At 43.9% G+C, this 17,660-nt stretch overlaps 1 protein-coding gene across 7 annotated transcripts in view; it reads left to right on the forward strand.

Moving 5' to 3' along the window:
• Positions 1 to 17,660, forward strand: part of ZNF385A (zinc finger protein 385A) — a 502,107-nt gene that overhangs the window by 474,071 nt on the left and 10,376 nt on the right. For all 7 annotated transcript variants that reach the window (XM_068267161.1, XM_068267160.1, XM_068267159.1 and 4 more), the window contains 2 exons: positions 13,433 to 13,705; positions 15,861 to 16,039. In XM_068267161.1, coding sequence (XP_068123262.1) covers positions 13,433 to 13,705; positions 15,861 to 16,039 — 452 coding nt within the window. The remainder of the gene's footprint in view (positions 1 to 13,432; positions 13,706 to 15,860; positions 16,040 to 17,660) is intronic.

Raw genomic sequence — 17,660 nt, forward strand, 5'->3', positions numbered from 1 at the left:
TTCTAAATGAATCTTTAGAATATGTTGGAATCTCTTCATTGTGAAAGTCTTGTGTGCGTTTCTGTGTCTCTTCTGGGTAAGGCTTTATTAGGTCATCTGTGAGTGAGCTGAGAGGGAGGTTAAGCTGTGTCTCAGCCCATATGGCCGGTGCAGCGAGCCAAGAGATTTGTACACTGTTTATTGTGTACTTGCAGAATCCTCTGACTCCTTGTTTATTTCTTTGTATGCATTCTTTCTTCCTGTCTCTGTCATGCTAGGAGCTCCCTCTGCTCCATGTCTAATTCCCAGACACAGCCACAGCGCATGGTGCCAACCATCGCCCAGCAGCAGCGCCCAGCCTGAGGTCCCGGGGCCTCTCCTGCTGACACAGCATATTAATGGTTCTACTGATAAAAAGCAAAGCTCTTCAGCCATACTTCTCATTCCATTCCAGGACTTCACCTCCTGTACTTTCACCCCTGCACTGAATGCTTTCTGCTATTACTCATAAGAGGGACATGATATAGTATTGCTTAGTTCAGCATCAGCAAACACTCTCCATGTAAACAGAATTCACTCTCCTCGGTTACCCCTCGCAGCTCTCGCTGTATCCCTTGACCTAGGGGCCCATTCACACTGGGGCGATTCGTGGGTGTTTACTGTGGATTTCCGGCAGACGCTAGCGTTTTTAAAAGTGCTAGCGTAATGTAAAGTATATGTCAGTGATCTCACTCGATTCGCGATTTGCGGTAAACACAAACGCGTCGCATGCAGTCATTTTTTCCGATTTTTAAACGATCGCAATGTTAAAAACACGAATTGCGATCACTCAAAAATTGAAAAAATGTTGAATGAAAAATATGCATTTACTGCAAAAAAAATCGCCGCCGCAGAACGCTAGCGATAATTGCTATCGTTTTGCGATCTGCAGTGTGAATGGTGCCTAAGGCCTCATTCACACTGGATTGTTTTACTAGCGACTACAGCAGTTTTTTTAATTGCTGGTGATCGCTAGCAATTTGAAAAGCGCTGCTGCAATGTAAAGTGTATGGCAGTGTTCACACTTAGCGATCGCCAGTGATTAGCGATTTGCTGAAATCAACAATGTGCTGTATGCAGCATTTTTTAGCGATTTTCAAGATATTGTCTTTCAATGTTATAGAATCACAAAACACAATCGCTCCAAAATCGCTTTCCTGTACAGTGGAAAATCACTTTGCAAAACGCTAGTGATTTTGCGAAGGTTTTGCGGTTCCCAGTGTAAAGGAGGCATAAATTGCTGAGATGGGTACTAGAGAGGATAAATACAGTATGTCGGTTGATCTATAATGGAGCTGCAGCTATACATTGATGTCTATGACGCCACGCACTGTATGGAAAAACTGACACCTAAAGCACAAAGCACATGGAGAGAGGAAACATTAGCAGGTGAGTCCTTGCACTGAAGAGTTTTCAGCCTAAACAAGAAATTGAAAGTGTGCAGCTTAAATGGCGAGGTAGGAGAAAGTAACATTCACAAAGCGAGCTCACAAGTATTTGCATTGACGGATAATAAGTGCTTAAATGGAACCCGTTGTAGGCTTTTCAACGCAGTTTCTCTCTTATAAGTACCAAGGCCTAATGCACTCATAATCCTGCACTTGTTTACTTTGCTCCATCTATCAGAAGGCTGGCAGGTGGGAGATAACATCCTCTGTGTTATGTGCTGGGTTTGTACTGCTCTTCTGCAATACCCCAGATATTGCCAGTGGTCACTGCTAGGGACCAGGCCTGTCCATATACCTGCAATCTTTAATGCATGAAAACCGAGGCGTGGCTACAGAGCCATATAGTGGGTGTATATGATCGCATTTTGTTTTAAAGAATAACTATAACGACACATAGAATGCAGTTGTTATTTTTACCACAGTTCCCCTTTAATGCTATGATTTAAATACCAGATTACTGAATGTGTATACGCACACACACACACACACACACACACACACACACACACCACATACACACACCACATACACACACACACCACATACACACTCCCCACACACACACCACACAAATACACACACTACACACACACTACACACCCCACATAAACACACACACCACACAAACACACACACCACATACACACTCCCCACACACACCACCCAAATACACACACCACACACTACACACCCCACATAAACACACACACACACACACCAAATACACACACTACACACACACTACACACCCCACATAAACACACACACATGCACACACACACACCCCACACACACCACATACACATGCACACACACCACATACAAACACACATACCACACAAACACACACACACATGCACACACACATACACACCACACACACACACACACCACACATACACACCACACACGCACACACATATACATATACATACATACATACATACACACACACCACATACACACGCTCATACATACGGACATACACACACACACCACATACACACACACACACACACACACAAAGTCACACACACACAAGATCACTAAAAGAAAAGGAAATTGCAGAAAAACATTATGGAGAGACTGAGCTGTCCTGGGGCAGGAAGAAGCCTTGTCAGAACGTCTGATCATATCAAGTCTCAGCACGAAAAGACGCTTTCCCTCCAGTGGAAGACACTTTTACAGTCACACAGGCAGACAGCTCATCGCAGAGCCCCGGGCACAGCAGGTTGGGAGGTTCCTGTCCCCAGCTTCCTTTAAAAAATCATCACTTAGAAAGAAGGCTTAAAGAGAAACTCCAACCTAGAATTGAACTTTATCCCAATCAGTAGCTGATACCCCCTTTTACATGAGAAATAGAATGCTTTTCACAAACAGACCATCAGGGGGCGCCGTATGACTGATTTTGTGCTGAAACCCCTCCCACAAGAAGCTCTGAGTACCGCGGTACTCTGGGCAAACTGCCACAATGTAACAATGTTCACAGACAGGAATTAGCTGTTTACAGCTGTCTCTAACAGCCAAAACAGCTAGCAGCAGCTACATAACCTGCCCACAATAACAATGTCACCATGTAATAAATGTCAGAATGTAAATTGGGGAGAAGAAAGATTTTACAATGAGTAAACACTGACTAAATACTTTATACATAATTATTGTAAAAAATGAAGCACTTTTTTTACTACATTATTTTCACTGGAGTTCCTCTTTAAAGGGTTCAACTTGTCAGGAGAGCACAATATTATTTCTAAACGGTGGATCATAACTCATAAATGTAGGCCAGAAAGATTCCGGATTCCATCTACAGGCTCAGTATGCTTAGTGATTATACTATTCAGCTTCCTCCGCCCTACAAATAAGGCAATGTTTGGTATGCTTTACAATCTCGTCATCCAGCCGACTGACAAAACACACGGACAGACATTCAGATGTGCTTCTTCATGTTGGCCTGAAATGTAATGCACAGCACATCCACATACTGCCTGTAATACAGCAGGTTGTTAGCAGTTGATTAGAGTCTGGGGCCCATATGCAATTCACTTTTTCTCCTGAGTTTTCTCCTAGATTATATTTTCACATCTTGTCAATAAAATGCCTTTTAATCCACCTCAAGCAAGAAAATACTCTAATATTGATAGAACCTTCTCACCTACTTTTTGATACTTTTTCAAGTGCTGAAAAGTTATTTTAAACAGAAGATGAAAAAGTTAATTGCATATGAGCCTGGACCCTTCATCAATTCCCTTTTTCTCCTAAGTTTTTTCCTTGGAGATATTTTTTTCATCTTCTGTTTAGATTTTAGAATAACTTTTTAGCACGCTGCAATTGAAAAAAAGTACTAAAAAGTAGGTGATAAAGTACTGTCAAAATTATTCTTAATATTTTCTTGCTTGTTGGTGGTTTTAAATGCATTTTATTGGCAAGTTCCTAAAACATCACCTAAGAGACCCAGGGGGGTCAATTCACTTGTTCACCTGAGTTTTCTCCTAGGTGAGATTTTCACAACTTGTTAATAAAATGCCTTTTAAAACACCAGTGGGTTAATAAATACTCAAAATAATTTTTGAGAGTCCTTTTTCACCTACTTTTTAGTACTTATTCCATTGCAAACTGCTAAAAAGTTACTTTAAATTGAAAACGACAAATTATCTCCCAGGAGAAAACTCGAGAGAAAACGTTAATTGCATATTGGCCTGAGTGTTATAAAACTCTCATGTCCCATCTTTACGGTGGTGAGAGCCTATAAAATGCTTTTCACGTTAACTTTCACTTCTCATTTTTTCGGTGTCTCATGAGTAAGAAGTGGCTCCTCTTTTCATGCACAGAATACTCCTGCTGGCCATTCGGTGACTTTATGAAAGCAGACAATTTCATGGATCGATGGGATTTTATACCTGACCTCAGAATAATGTCAGACTATCCAAGCAGTTGTGTCACTTACAGAGCTGAGTAATAGGTCCATTACTGCTCCGGGGCAGCCTCTGCCAGACAGCTATGAGCCTGCTTCAAATACGACACACTGACAAACTTAGATTTTCCTCATTTGTGATCATCCCCAGCAGGACCTTCAAAGATGCTTCTGCTGGGGCTCCCAGAAAGAAGAGAGCGGCAGCGGCGAAGGTCCCGGCAGGAAGCGGCGATCGGCGGGACCATCAACCAAAGGACACTTTTATCAAGATTTAAAGGAGAAGAAAGAAGTGACAGATAAATTGAAGGAGAAAAAAAGAAGTGACAGAGGAATTACAGGAGAAGAAGTCAAAAAACAAAGAAGTGACAGATGGAAAACTGAAGAATAAAGATTTTTTTTTTACCCCTTAATAAAGCTTTATTTGTGTCTTTTTTTACTATGATACATTTAATAAGTATAGGGTCAAATTTAACACCTATTCCTATTTACCTGGAAGGGGCAGGACATCTGGGGCCACTGCTGGTTGGAACCAGTACACTATCCAGCCGCTGCTGGATGGAGCCAGTACACTAGCCAGGCACTGCTGGATGGAGCCAGTACACTAGCCAGCCACTGCTGGATGGAACCAGTACACTATCCAGCCACTGCTGGATGGAACCAGTACACTATCCAGCCACTGCTGGATGGAACCAGAACACTATCCAGCCACTGCTGGATGGAACCAGTACACTATCCAGCCACTGCTGGATGGAACCAGTACACTATCCAGCCGCTGCTGGATGGAACCAGTACACTGTCCAGCCACTGCTGGATGGAACCAGAACACTATCCAGCCACTGCTGGATGGAACCAGTACACTAGCCAGCCACTGCTGGATGGAACCAGTACACTATCCAGCCACTGCTGGATGGAACCAGTACACTATCCAGCCACTGCTGGATGGAACCAGTACACTCTCCAGCCACTGCTGGATGGAACCAGTACACTATCCAGCCACTGCTGGATGGAACCAGTACACTCTCCAGCCACTGCTGGATGGAACCAGTACACTATCCAGCCACTGCTGGATGGAACCAGTACACTATCCAGCTACTGCTGAATGGAACCAGTACACTAGCCAGGCACTGCTGGATGGAACCAGTACACTAGCCAGGCACTGCTGGATGGAACCAGTACACTATCCAGCCACTGCTGGGTGGAACCAGTACACTATCCAGCCACTGCTGGATAGTGTACTGTAAAGCCTCCTCTTCTCTAGGAAAGGAGGAGGCTTTTTTCGCCCCTCTCTTACAGAGACCCCCGTATCATGGGCCATGTGCACTAGTATGGCTAGTATGGGGGAGCCCCACACCCAGGTTGACTCAGCCATCCAGGCTATACCAGCCTGCATGGGTGACAAGGGGTTAATTAACGCTTGATAAACTCCGAATGACCCTTGTGCGGGTGCGCACTGAAGCATTAGTGCTATAGCGGCATCCAGCTCAGGCGCTAGACGCAGAGCGATGAAACCACCTGCTTGGAATGCTCTCTCCCAATCTTCCATCTACGCATAAAAAAAGAGAACAATTTTGGGTGGAAATGACTGTGATTCCCCTCCATTTTCTGGTGGTATTTCCCTGTGGCAGGCTGAATGCAGGGTAACATTTGGCAGAAAGGTGACTGAGCTATTAGCGGCCTGGGTGAATGCTCTCTATAAATGTCACATTGGATGAGATGAGCCCTGGGGGGCCCCCATACTGCGTTTGGTTTGGATTCGGCCTGTGTAGCCTGATCTGGGCACAGCCAGCACACCCTCCCCATTTCTCTCATACGCCCTTTTTAAATGTGCACATTGAAGGCTTCCCGCATGGTATGAATTCAGCGCGAGGCTTTGTGTCCTGACACACACTGGGAACCTATATATCAATTGCCTGAAAACCTGAGCAAGAATAGCAGCAGATCAATCACACAATAAAAGTGCTTTGAAAGCAATGTTTCTTCCTCCTTTTTTTTGCCACCGAGATGATGCTATTTTTACCGGAGTTTTGTGAGCTGGAAAGTTTATTTGGAGTGGTGGACGGATCTCCCCAGAGCTGGGATAGCTCACTGCTGTCAGGATGAGGTTTTTCCAGCGCACAGTTTAATACGCTGCCTCATTACACGTGAATGCTCATAATGTTCTGAGTGGGGCCACATGGTTCCATTTATCGTGGCCTGAGTTCTCCCCTATTCTCTGCGGCACTCGGGGAAGGGCCATGCTGAGCTCCGACCGACCACACCATCTCCACCAAGCTGTATAAACACTAATGATCATTCCTGGGCACAGATATGGGGAATATTTGTACAGCTGCTGAAGAAATGTCTTTATTCAGTAATTAGAAGACCATTAATATGTTCTGCTTAGACCACTTCAAAGGAACCAGTAAGGGCTTTGTCACACTGTACCACATGGGGGTTAAGTGGTTACTATCGTTGCCTTGCAGGGATGTGGTCCTGGCTTCAGTTCCCAGCATCTGCATACATTTTGCGTATTCTTCTGATGCTTGTGGGGTTTTCATCCCATATGGATATTTTGCTTTCAGGGCTAGTTCACAGTGCTCACTTGCATTGCAGAATAATCCTGCATCTCAACTCACTGTGCCCACGTCAGTGGGAGCGCAGTATGCTCCTGTTGACTTGGGTGCACGCCTACGCAGGTGCAGAAGATGCAGACCCATCAAGGTCCTTCAGAGGCTGCCAGTGGGACCTAGGAGAAGACCAAAGCTGCCGCGAGGGACACACGTGACCTCCAGGAGCTGGAAGAAGCCTCAGGTAAGTAAAGCTAGATTTTATTAATTGCCTTGGATATGACCACACACATTGTAACAAGCGCGTTATGTAACTGTCCACTGTGAACCTAGCCTCAGCCATTTGCCCTGAATTGTATGGGCATTCTCATATCTCTGCGTTTTAACAGATAATGATGGGCATATCTAGGAGAACTCATGGAGAAGCATGTGATTTGTTTGATCAGCTGATAGATATGCAAAGCTCTGATTGGCTGTGATCACATCCTGCTTAGGCACATTATGATAACTAGAAAATCAGAGGCTTGCATATCTGTCACTTGACCAAACTGATCACATGCTACTCCATGAGTTCTCCTAGACATGGCTGCCGCTAGTAACAGACCATCTTGACCAAATCAACTTTGTACAGTGCGTTTCTGGATAACAAGTGCGTAAGCGAGCACGTTCCCATAGCAATCTTCATGCTGTGAAACGTAGTATGCACGCCATAATGTGTAGCGTGCGCATTGTATCATGCCCGCATTGTAGCACAGCCGTTATGCAATACACTTAGTAAAGGCTTAAGGTAGCCAAACATTAGTCAATGACCACCAGATCGACCATCTGATACATCCCTCTGTGATCGAATCAGAGCGGAATCTATTACCTGCTCACACACTGCACACAGATTTTTAAAAGATTTCAGTATTTGGCTGAAAGGTGAATGAGCTATTAGCGGCCTGGGTGAATGCCAATGTCACATTGGATGAGATAAGTCGGGGGGGGGGGGGGCATACTGTGTTTGGTTTGGTTTGGATTCGGCCTGTGAAGCCTGATCTGGGCACAACTAGCACACCCTCCTTATTTCTCACATCCGCCCTTTTTAAGAGTGCGCATTGAAGGCTAGAGGAGGTGCATGGTGGGTGGGTGAGCTGCTACCACACACTCACACAGGCGGAATATCGAATGCTTTTGTTTTTTGATTGATCTGGCCGGAAATGGAAACGAATGATCGGACAGCCACGTTGCAGCATCAAAATGTACCATATTCGATCATTATGAATGAATTGGAGAAATATTGATGCCACAAATTGAGTATTGTATGGGCACCTTTAGCCTATACTACAATAAGGACATTAGAGTGTAAGCACCACTGGGGCTGAGACTACTGCTGACAGTTCTGTGTACACCACAACATGCTGTGTAAATGAGGGAAACACAGTAATGCTGGGAATACACGGTTCGTTTTTGAGGTGATTAGATTGTTCGATAGATAATTTCCGACATGTCCGATCTCTCTTTCGATCCTTTCACCGCTCGATTTCTGATAGAAGTGAATGGAAAAAGATAAGAAAAACAAGCGGAAGATAAGAGAATCGACTGCAGAATCGAGCGGCAAAAACGATCGAGAGGAGAATCTAACGCCAGAAGTGAACCGTGTATTCCCAGCAGGCGGTGCAGAGCAATGGAGATGGTGTCTGCATTCTGACTTGTCAGTTTTTCTACAATTAGCAGAAACTCCCATGAGCTCAATCAGGACTTTGCAAGGGCTAATCAGATTCCCAAAGTTAATCATTAATCCCTTACAGCTGATTGAATAATCACCTGACAGGTAATTAAGTTTTAGTTTCTAAATCTGATTAGCCCCATGTAAAATTCAGGTTCAGTCTAGGTGAATTCCACTTCCTGTGGAGCGAAAAATTGCTGTGAAGTCAGACTCAGCGCTAGATGGGAACCACATAGCATCCAGCTGTATGGCTCGCAGATCGCTAGCTGTGTTAAGGTAGCCATACATCTAGCGATTCTGATTCAATCAACAAAGCAATCAACTTTATTAGGGAGTCGATCGACTAGTGACCCACACACTACAAGAGATTCCTATGCGATTCACCTTCACTAATCGATCTGATCAATGTTGTGTCTCCATGCTCTGAATGCAAAAATTGATCGAATGATCTGTGAACAGGAGCCGATTCCTGTGCGATCTACCGATATCTTGCATCCTGCTCGATTGACTAGGCTGGTCGATTGGACATGATAACAGCCACTTTTCATTGATTGGGAATTCTGAAACACCCTCGATTCTCTCTCGATTCGATAAAATGATCGGATCGAATGGTCGATCGTACTGCCAAATCACTAGATGTATGGGCAGCTTTACTCACAATAACCAATCACCTGCAGTTTCAAGAAGAAAAAGTATGAGCTGATTGGTTGCTTGCCTCTAATGGACATTTCTTATATATTTTGTTTCCATTGTAAACTGCTGCAAATTCATATAGCTTACTGCATTAAAGTGCACACTTTACAGAGGAACTCCAGTGAAAATAATGTAATAAAAAAGTGCTTAATTCTTACAATAATTATGTATAAATGATTTAGTCAGTGTTTGCCCATTGTAAAAAATGTCCTCTCCCTGATTTTCATTCTGACGTTTATCACATGGTGACATTTTTACTGCTGACAGGTGATGTCAGTGGATGGAGATACTGCTTGCTTTTTTGGCAGTTGTAAACAGCTATTATTTACCACAATGCAACAAGGCTCCCATAGTGTGATGTCAGAACCATGGTCCTGACATCACACTGTGGGATGGGTTTCACCACAATATCAGCCACTCAGACCCCCACTGATATTGTGGTGAAACCCACACGCCCCTAATCACGCCGACATGAAACTAGAAAGAATACATTAGCAAAAGACAAACCGTTTTGTCATTCAGACCACACTGGTCCTCTCTATCATCATTAGTTCTCCTTCATTTTAACATTTACAAATAATAAATATATCAATTTAAATGATAGAAATAAAATTTTAAGTATAAAAAATACATATATTTACATATGTACATGAGGAAGTAAGAGGGACAGAGGGATTCATACCCAAAGAGGGACTGTCTCTCTGAAAACGGACAGTCGGGAGCCATGAAAGTATAGCTCGACTTTTTACCAGAATACTGAAACCAAATCCAGGCCATTGCATCCATTGTTTTTAATGTCATTACGCAGCATGGTGACCAGATGGTTAGCACTTTAACTTTACAGTGATCGAGTTCCAGGTTCAGATCCCAACCAGGGAACTATCTGCAAGGAGTTTGTTAGTTTTTCCTGGTTTCCTTCAGGTGTTCTGGTTTCTTTTCACCTCCCCAAAAACACTGTTATTTTAGTTGTCATCCTCCGCAGGACTGTAGACTGTAGTGGGCACGTCTTAGTCCTCTTGCACACTGCAAGCGATTCCGATTCAGATTCCGCTTTTTAATTGGTTTTTACATCCGATTCCGATTTGCAGTTTGCTCCCTGCACACTGCAAATCGGAATCTGAATCGGATGTAAAAACTGATTAAAAAGCGGAATCTGAATCGGAATCGCTTTCAGTGTGCAAGAGGCCTTAGTTAGTTACTTAGGTAAACCCAGCCTATCTGGTCCAATTGAGACTTATGGAACGCAGGATCCTCTGACTTTGGTCTTTCACAGTGGGCACCATCCAGGCACTCTCGTAGTGCTATGAAGGAAAAGCGGCTTCCTAGCACTCTGAGAGCGCCCGGGTCACGTGACTGGAGGGGACAGACAACAAGTCTCCTGATGCTAATATGATTGTTTGTATAAGTCTTACTTGGTCATTCCATGTGAAAAGTTGAACATTCTGCATTACTTGTTATTTAAGTTTATAAAAGGGTATTACACTATCCGAGTCCATTTTGTTTATATAGTGCTCACTGTGAAAGACCAAAACAAAGGATCTCACGTTCCATCAGCCCCCATTATAGCAGATAGGCTGGGATTATCCTTTGAGTGCTCCATGACAGTTTGCTCTGTCTGTTTATCCGGTGAGTCTGCACCTGTGTGAGGTGACGGTGGCATCCGCTGCTGAGTAGTGATGTCATGCCTAGGAGAACTCCTGGAGAAGCATGTGATCAGTTTGGTCAGGTGATAGATATGCAAGTCTCTGATTTGCTAGTTATGATCATGTGCTAAAGCTGGATGTGATCGCTGCCAACCAGAGCTTTGCAAATCTATCAGCTGATCACATAAATCACATGCTTCTCCATGAGCTCTCCTAGATATGATCATCACTACTGCTGAGTTGTTTTTTTCCTCCAATGTATCTTTGCAAAAAGCTTAATTCATTTACCATCTCTAATGGCCGCACAAAGGATTGCATTGTACATAATTCCCTCATACATGGGTTAATTCTCGTATACACTTGTTCTCTGGTTGCAGCTCTTTCCAGCATAACAGTTGTTTCTCAAGTGTAGGGCATCACACCGCCAAGAGCTCAGCGTCCATGTCATAAAATAGGAACACACCTCCCCTCTCAGCCAACACATCGCGCACAGAATCATTTAGTCACATAGCAACAATAATAAACATTATTCCTCTTTCCCTCACTGCCAGCCACAGCCGCATTGCATAAAAAGTAATCTCACATCCCACCCCTGTGTTTCTCCTCTCTCAAAAATCTATAGTAAATTATAGCCTGCAGGAACAATCCTCCCTCACCCTCATTTATCACTCTACTCTCTCAGCCTCACAAGGAAAAGGTTACATTGCCTTAACTGACAATAACTGGCTAAAATACAAGTTAATCCAATCTGAAAATACTGGATAAGTGTATAAACACGTCTGCACTGTCTTATAAATTAGGCAGAGTGTTTGCGATTGCAGGATGATAAACCGCAGGCCTTTGAAATTCATCTTTTTTGTCGTCGTGCTGGTTGGTTTGTCAGTGGGAAATGTATGAGAGCACCTAAGCAGTTTGACCATTTATTTTACAAATATTTTTACCTCAGCACTCAGAGAATGCGTTTACTTCACAGGGATTACCGTATGTCATGTCACCGAAAGTGCCTGACAGGAAATAGAAAGGTCTTGCCCGTGGCAGCTAGTTCCTGTCCAGGTGACATACTTTTAACACTGGTTAGGATATTAATGCAGGAATCTGGATGCTGTGGCCAACACTTCTGCTTATCCTCCCAGATACTTTTGTCATGTGCCTTTTAAAGGACCACTGTCGGCAGCTCAGTAGATTTTCATCATTTTGAAACTTGAGCTGTAAGTGCTGGCCTCAAACAGTTAGGCCGGTTTCACACTGTAATTTGGCGTCAGTGCCCCCACACCACACTGCCAAAAACAGGCCTTCATGAACTATCCAGGCAAGCAGGAAGTGACGCTCACTCAATGATGTGGGCGGAAGCATATTGCAAAGAATATGCTTCTGCACATGCGCGTAAAACCTGTGGCGGGTTTTCACACTGACACGTGTCACCATAGACTTACATGACTTCGGGTCCGCTGCACGTCAACACAAATACGCGTGGTAACATAGTTTTGGAAGCGTGTCAGATTGAGGACTTCCGGCGTACCGCACCTCACTATTGGTAATATGAATTTACCTATAGACTTTCATTAGACTAGTGTTAGCAAATTGCCGCAACCCAGCGCCGCAATGTGAAAGGTTCCTGAATCTCTCAACAGAGGGAGAAGGGGTGAGAGAGGTCAGGTGATCTGTACTCATAGGGAGAGACTGGATGCTGCCCCTCTCAACTCCCTTTTGACTTTTCCATGCGTAAGCAGGCATGGGGTTTCGAGTAGTAAACTACTTGAATTAAGAATTCAAAGGAAGTCTAATGACTTCACGTGTGACCACTGGATAGGGGGGTTAACTTACCCAGAAGTGTTTGGGACTTCTGCGTTCCATTACGCATCATAGGCTTAATGAAAGCTGCATTGCATGACTCACTACCCCGCTTCCTCTTTCAAGCCGGAAGGAGAAAGCGCGGAAGTGAGTGGTGGAACTTTCATTACGCCTATGACGCTTAATGGAACGCAGGTGTCCCAAAGACTTCTGGGTAAGTTAACCCTACCCTCTCCAGCGGTCACACATGAAGTTATTAGACTTTAGTTGAATTCCGGATTCAAGTAGTTTACTACTCGAAAGCCCATGCCAGTGTGTAAGTGATGGTGGGAGGGGGGGGGGGGGGGGTGGACATCTTCTTGTCCAGCAACATCGTCACCTCCACAGGAAATGAAACTACAAGACCCAGCAAGTCAGGTCGTCTTTTGAATATATATAAATAAGTACAGATGTGCACTTTACAAAATAAACTGCATTTGTCAATTCATTCAAAATGTACTGTTGTATTCATTTTAACATAGGCTGAATTCACTGATTTTATGACTTTTCATCTTTTGTCATTTTTGAGCACTAAAAAAACTGTGACAATGAAAATGATTTGTAGTGAGCTGAATATGGTTCACTGAAGTTTGCTGCTAAATATCAGTCTAATAACATGCTGATTTGTGTTACAGATCACCAGGGGAGTGACAGCACAGACATGTGCCTGGCTGAGGAGAGTCCAGAGACCATGATCACCAGTTACAGCTCTGCCCCCGCTGTACCCGAGTCTCGTCACGCCTCCTCTGAGGGAGTCGTGAGAGAAGCAAAACCAGTTTCTTGTACTGATCCTGCCAGCGGTGGCACAGCAGCTGGAGAGAATGATGATGACAAAGCAAAGAAGCTGTACTGTGCTCTCTGCAAAGTGTCTGTAAACTCCATGTCTCAACTGGAGGCCCACAATAAAGGTAAGACCAAGAAGGTTACAAGAACCCATTGGAATACTTTCAGGCATAAAACTCACCAAGTATTCATGAAAAATGACATTATACATCAAAATTTTATATCACAATCAAATGATTAAAATAAGCTCCTAATTACTTTGGACTGAGATATTCAGGATTGACAGATGCACCATTGGGATGATTTCTTAGGTCAGGTGCAAAGAAAATCAATAAAATGCCTTAATCCAGGGGCGTTGCTAGGACCCTAAGAGATCCGGGGCACTTTTGGGCACTCCAGCCAGAAAATGGGTGTGGCCACGCACCAGAATGTGGGTGGGGTCATGGGTTGAGCCAAATTTACATGAACTTAACTGCGGTTTAAGTAGGCCTGCCCAGCAAAATGTTGGCTGAAGCCCCCGCTCTCCACTGATAAACAATTGCAGGATATCCTATAAATAGGCAGTGTCACTTGAACATAACTAAGCAGAGTTACTTGGCTTCTGTGCTGGCTGGTCTGGCTTTCTGCTGGGCGGCTGGCCTGCCGCCAGGTTATCTGGCAGTTTCTCCATAGCGTTCCCTGACCTTCTAGTAGACCCTCCCTCCAATGCTTCCATGGGCCTTGCACTGAGACACCACAACTCCAAGCATGCCCCTATAGAAGAGCCATAGCTCCCTGCATGCCCCCATAAAGGCACCACAGCACCCGCTATGCCCTACATTAATGCATCACAGCACCCAACATGCCACCACAGCACCCAGCATGCCCACATAGGCACCACAGCACCTAGCATACCCAGATTGATGCACCACAGCTCCCAGAATGCCCACCATTGAGGAGCCACAGCTGACTGCCTGGGGAACATCTGGGGCACCCAAGAATAGATCCGGGGCATGTGCCACTGATCTTTGGGGCTAGCAACGCCCCTGCCTTAATCAACCAGTCAGAATCATTGTTTCATTCAAATGAAAGCTGATTGGTTGCTCTTGAAAAGTGCTTGTGTTTTCTTGCAGTAGTTGTTATATGTCAGCCCCAGTGAGTTGTAATATATCACAAGTAAACTCTTAAGCTCGGTTCACAGTGGGCATTGCGTTGCATTCTCTGTAACAGCAGCAACGGGACAGTGGCGTCACATGTTATCTCTGTTTTGTGTTGCATGCAGTGAAGTATACAGTCAATGAAAAGTATACTTCACCATTACTGTTCTTGGGCACGTTATGTGGTAAACACACGTCTTGCAGTGCATTGGGATACTGCCCTCCTTCAGACCCCAACAGCCGCATCGTCTTATTGCATTGCAGCGCAATTTTATGTGTTATAATGCGACGGTACAACACAACTCTCCTCTGTGAATACCTTATACCTGTGTACTTGTGTAACATACACAAATAAGGCTTTTTAAAGATACCTTCAAAATCCCTATACATGAGAGCCATTTGTAAAGCCAGGATAGTGACGGTGGATAATAATGTAATTTTTAGTAAAATGGTAGTTGTTATTATTATTATTATATTACTAGCTGATGGCTCAGCCTTGCCCGGGTATGTATTTGGCTGGTGTTGGCTCCCTCCACTTTTTCTAACCCAAATACACAATTACTCAAATACTCAATGACCTAGTTTGTGAGCTTTGCAGTCTTCAGCATCAATAATTTGCATTGACATGAAACAAATCTGATTGGCTGTTTGTGGCTCCACCCCCTTTTCTGAATTTTAACCCCAGTCACCCAATGGCCAACTTTACCAGGTTTGAGGCTTGTGCCATTAACAGTGCAAGAAAGGCAGCTATTAAATATTCCCCTTGAAAATCAATAGGTGAATTTTGATTGGCTTTTGTAGGCTCCACCCACTTTTCAGATTATTAAACCCAGTCACTCAGTGACCAACTGTGCAAAGTTTGAGAACCCTGCCATTACCAGTGTAAGAATGGCTGCAGTTTGCATTTTCCCAGTGACATTTGTATTTGTCTCCGCCCACTGTTTGGTTATGGGGATGAAAAGTATCCTATATGTTATTCCAGGTAATGTACTATGTGTGCCAACTTTCATTCAAATCCATTCAGCCATTGTTGCATGATTGAGTAACAAACATCAAAACTTTCACATTTATAATATTAGTGAGACCTGCATTACAGTTAATGTGATAGTTGTATTTAATATATATATACTTTTTAATTATTTAGGTACTAAGCACAAAACCATTCTTGAAGCTCGAAGTGGTCTGGGTCCAATAAAGGCCTATCCTCGGCTTGGAGGGTTGAGCAGTGGATCAACGGGACCTCTGGACTCCAACACCCAGGAGAGGACCTTTCACTGTGAGATCTGCAATGTCAGAGTCACCTCAGAGGGCCAGCTCAAGCAGGTATACTATCTGCACGCAATATTGCCTCTCTGCCGACTATAATGCTAACCATCTGTAGGCCCACACTAAAGAATAGTGCTGACTCTCACATGGGGAAAAATGACACAGAAAGATTTTATATAAATTATTAATGTGAAACTTAAAAGGAACCCGAGGTGTGAGACCTACGGAAACTGCCATATTTATTTCTTTTAAACAGTACCAGTTGCCTGGCAGTCCTGCTGGTCTTTCTGGTCAGTATGGTCTAAATCACACACCTGAAACAAGCATGCAGTTAATCTTGACAGATTTCTAAATCACACACCTGATCCGCATGCTTGTTCAGTATCTATGTCTTAAAGAGACTCTGTAATAATAAAAAAAAATTCTTGGGGGTACTTAACTTGGGAGGTGGAAGCCTTACGGTCCCAATGAGGTTTCCCCTATCCCTGTAGCTGCAGGCAATCCAGCGCTGCCTCCCCCGAATCTTCCCCCAACAAACCTGACAAGGGGTGATTTAGGTACCTCTCCGGGATCCAGCGCAGGCGCAGTAACGGCTCTTCATTTGGGCTAGGCGGAAATAGTCGAACCCGATCATATCCGCTCTACTGCGCAGGCGCATAAGGACTTGCATCTGCGCAGTAGAGCAGATCGATTGGATTCAGGTATTTCTGCCTTAACCCGAAGGAAGAGCGGCTAGTGTGCCTGCGCAGGATCGTGGTAGGTAAATATTTACATCGGGGGACTCGGGCAGGCTACAATAGGGACGGGGGAAGTCTCATTAGGATCCAGACGCTTCCCCCTCCCGAGGTAAGTATCCCCCAGAGGAATTTTTTTAAACTACAGATCCTCTTTAGAGTATTAGAGGCAGAGAATCAGCTGGACAGCCAGGCAATGTGCATTATTTAAAAAGATATAAACATGTCAGCCTCCATATACCTCTCACCTCAGGTTCCCTTTAACATTTGTTGAGAAATGAGCAAGTCCTTCAGCTCGTTTCTAGGCATTGCTAGGATTAATGGCCTATATTACTTCACTTGCTTATTTTTCTTGTTCAAAAGAACATACAGCCATTCTACAGTGATTGTAGCCAAGGCTTTCAGAACGTCAGTGTCAAAACTGCTGTCGGTGGGGCATTAAAGGATACCCGAAGTGACATGTGACATGATGAGATAGACATGTGTATGTACAGTGCCTAGCACACAAATAACTAGGCTGTGTTCCTTTTTTTTCTTTCTCTGCCTGAAAGAGTTAAATATCAGGTTTGTAAGTGGCTGACTCAGTCCTGACTCAGACAGGAAGTGACTACAGTGTGACTATTGCTGATAAGAAATTCCCCTTTTTATCTCTTTCTTGCTCTCAGAAGCCATTTTCTGCTAGGAAAGTGTTTTATAGTTGGAATTTCTTATCAGTGAGGGTTATTTAATCTTCTATATCATCATGTCACATGTCACTTCAAGTATCCTTTAAGCAAACTGTGTAGTAGTTTGCATCACTTGCACTATACACACTACATGTTAGTTGCTTGTATGAAAACGCAGTAGTAGCTTTAACCGTTTTTAGTGAATAGACCCCAGACACTTAATTAGGGCAGGTTTCTTTGAAAAGGAAGTAACAATAGCTCCTTTTTTTCTTGTCTTAT

The sequence above is a fragment of the Hyperolius riggenbachi genome, chromosome 2 (assembly GCF_040937935.1).
Source record: "Hyperolius riggenbachi isolate aHypRig1 chromosome 2, aHypRig1.pri, whole genome shotgun sequence".
In the NCBI taxonomy this organism is placed as follows: Eukaryota; Metazoa; Chordata; class Amphibia; order Anura; family Hyperoliidae; genus Hyperolius; species Hyperolius riggenbachi.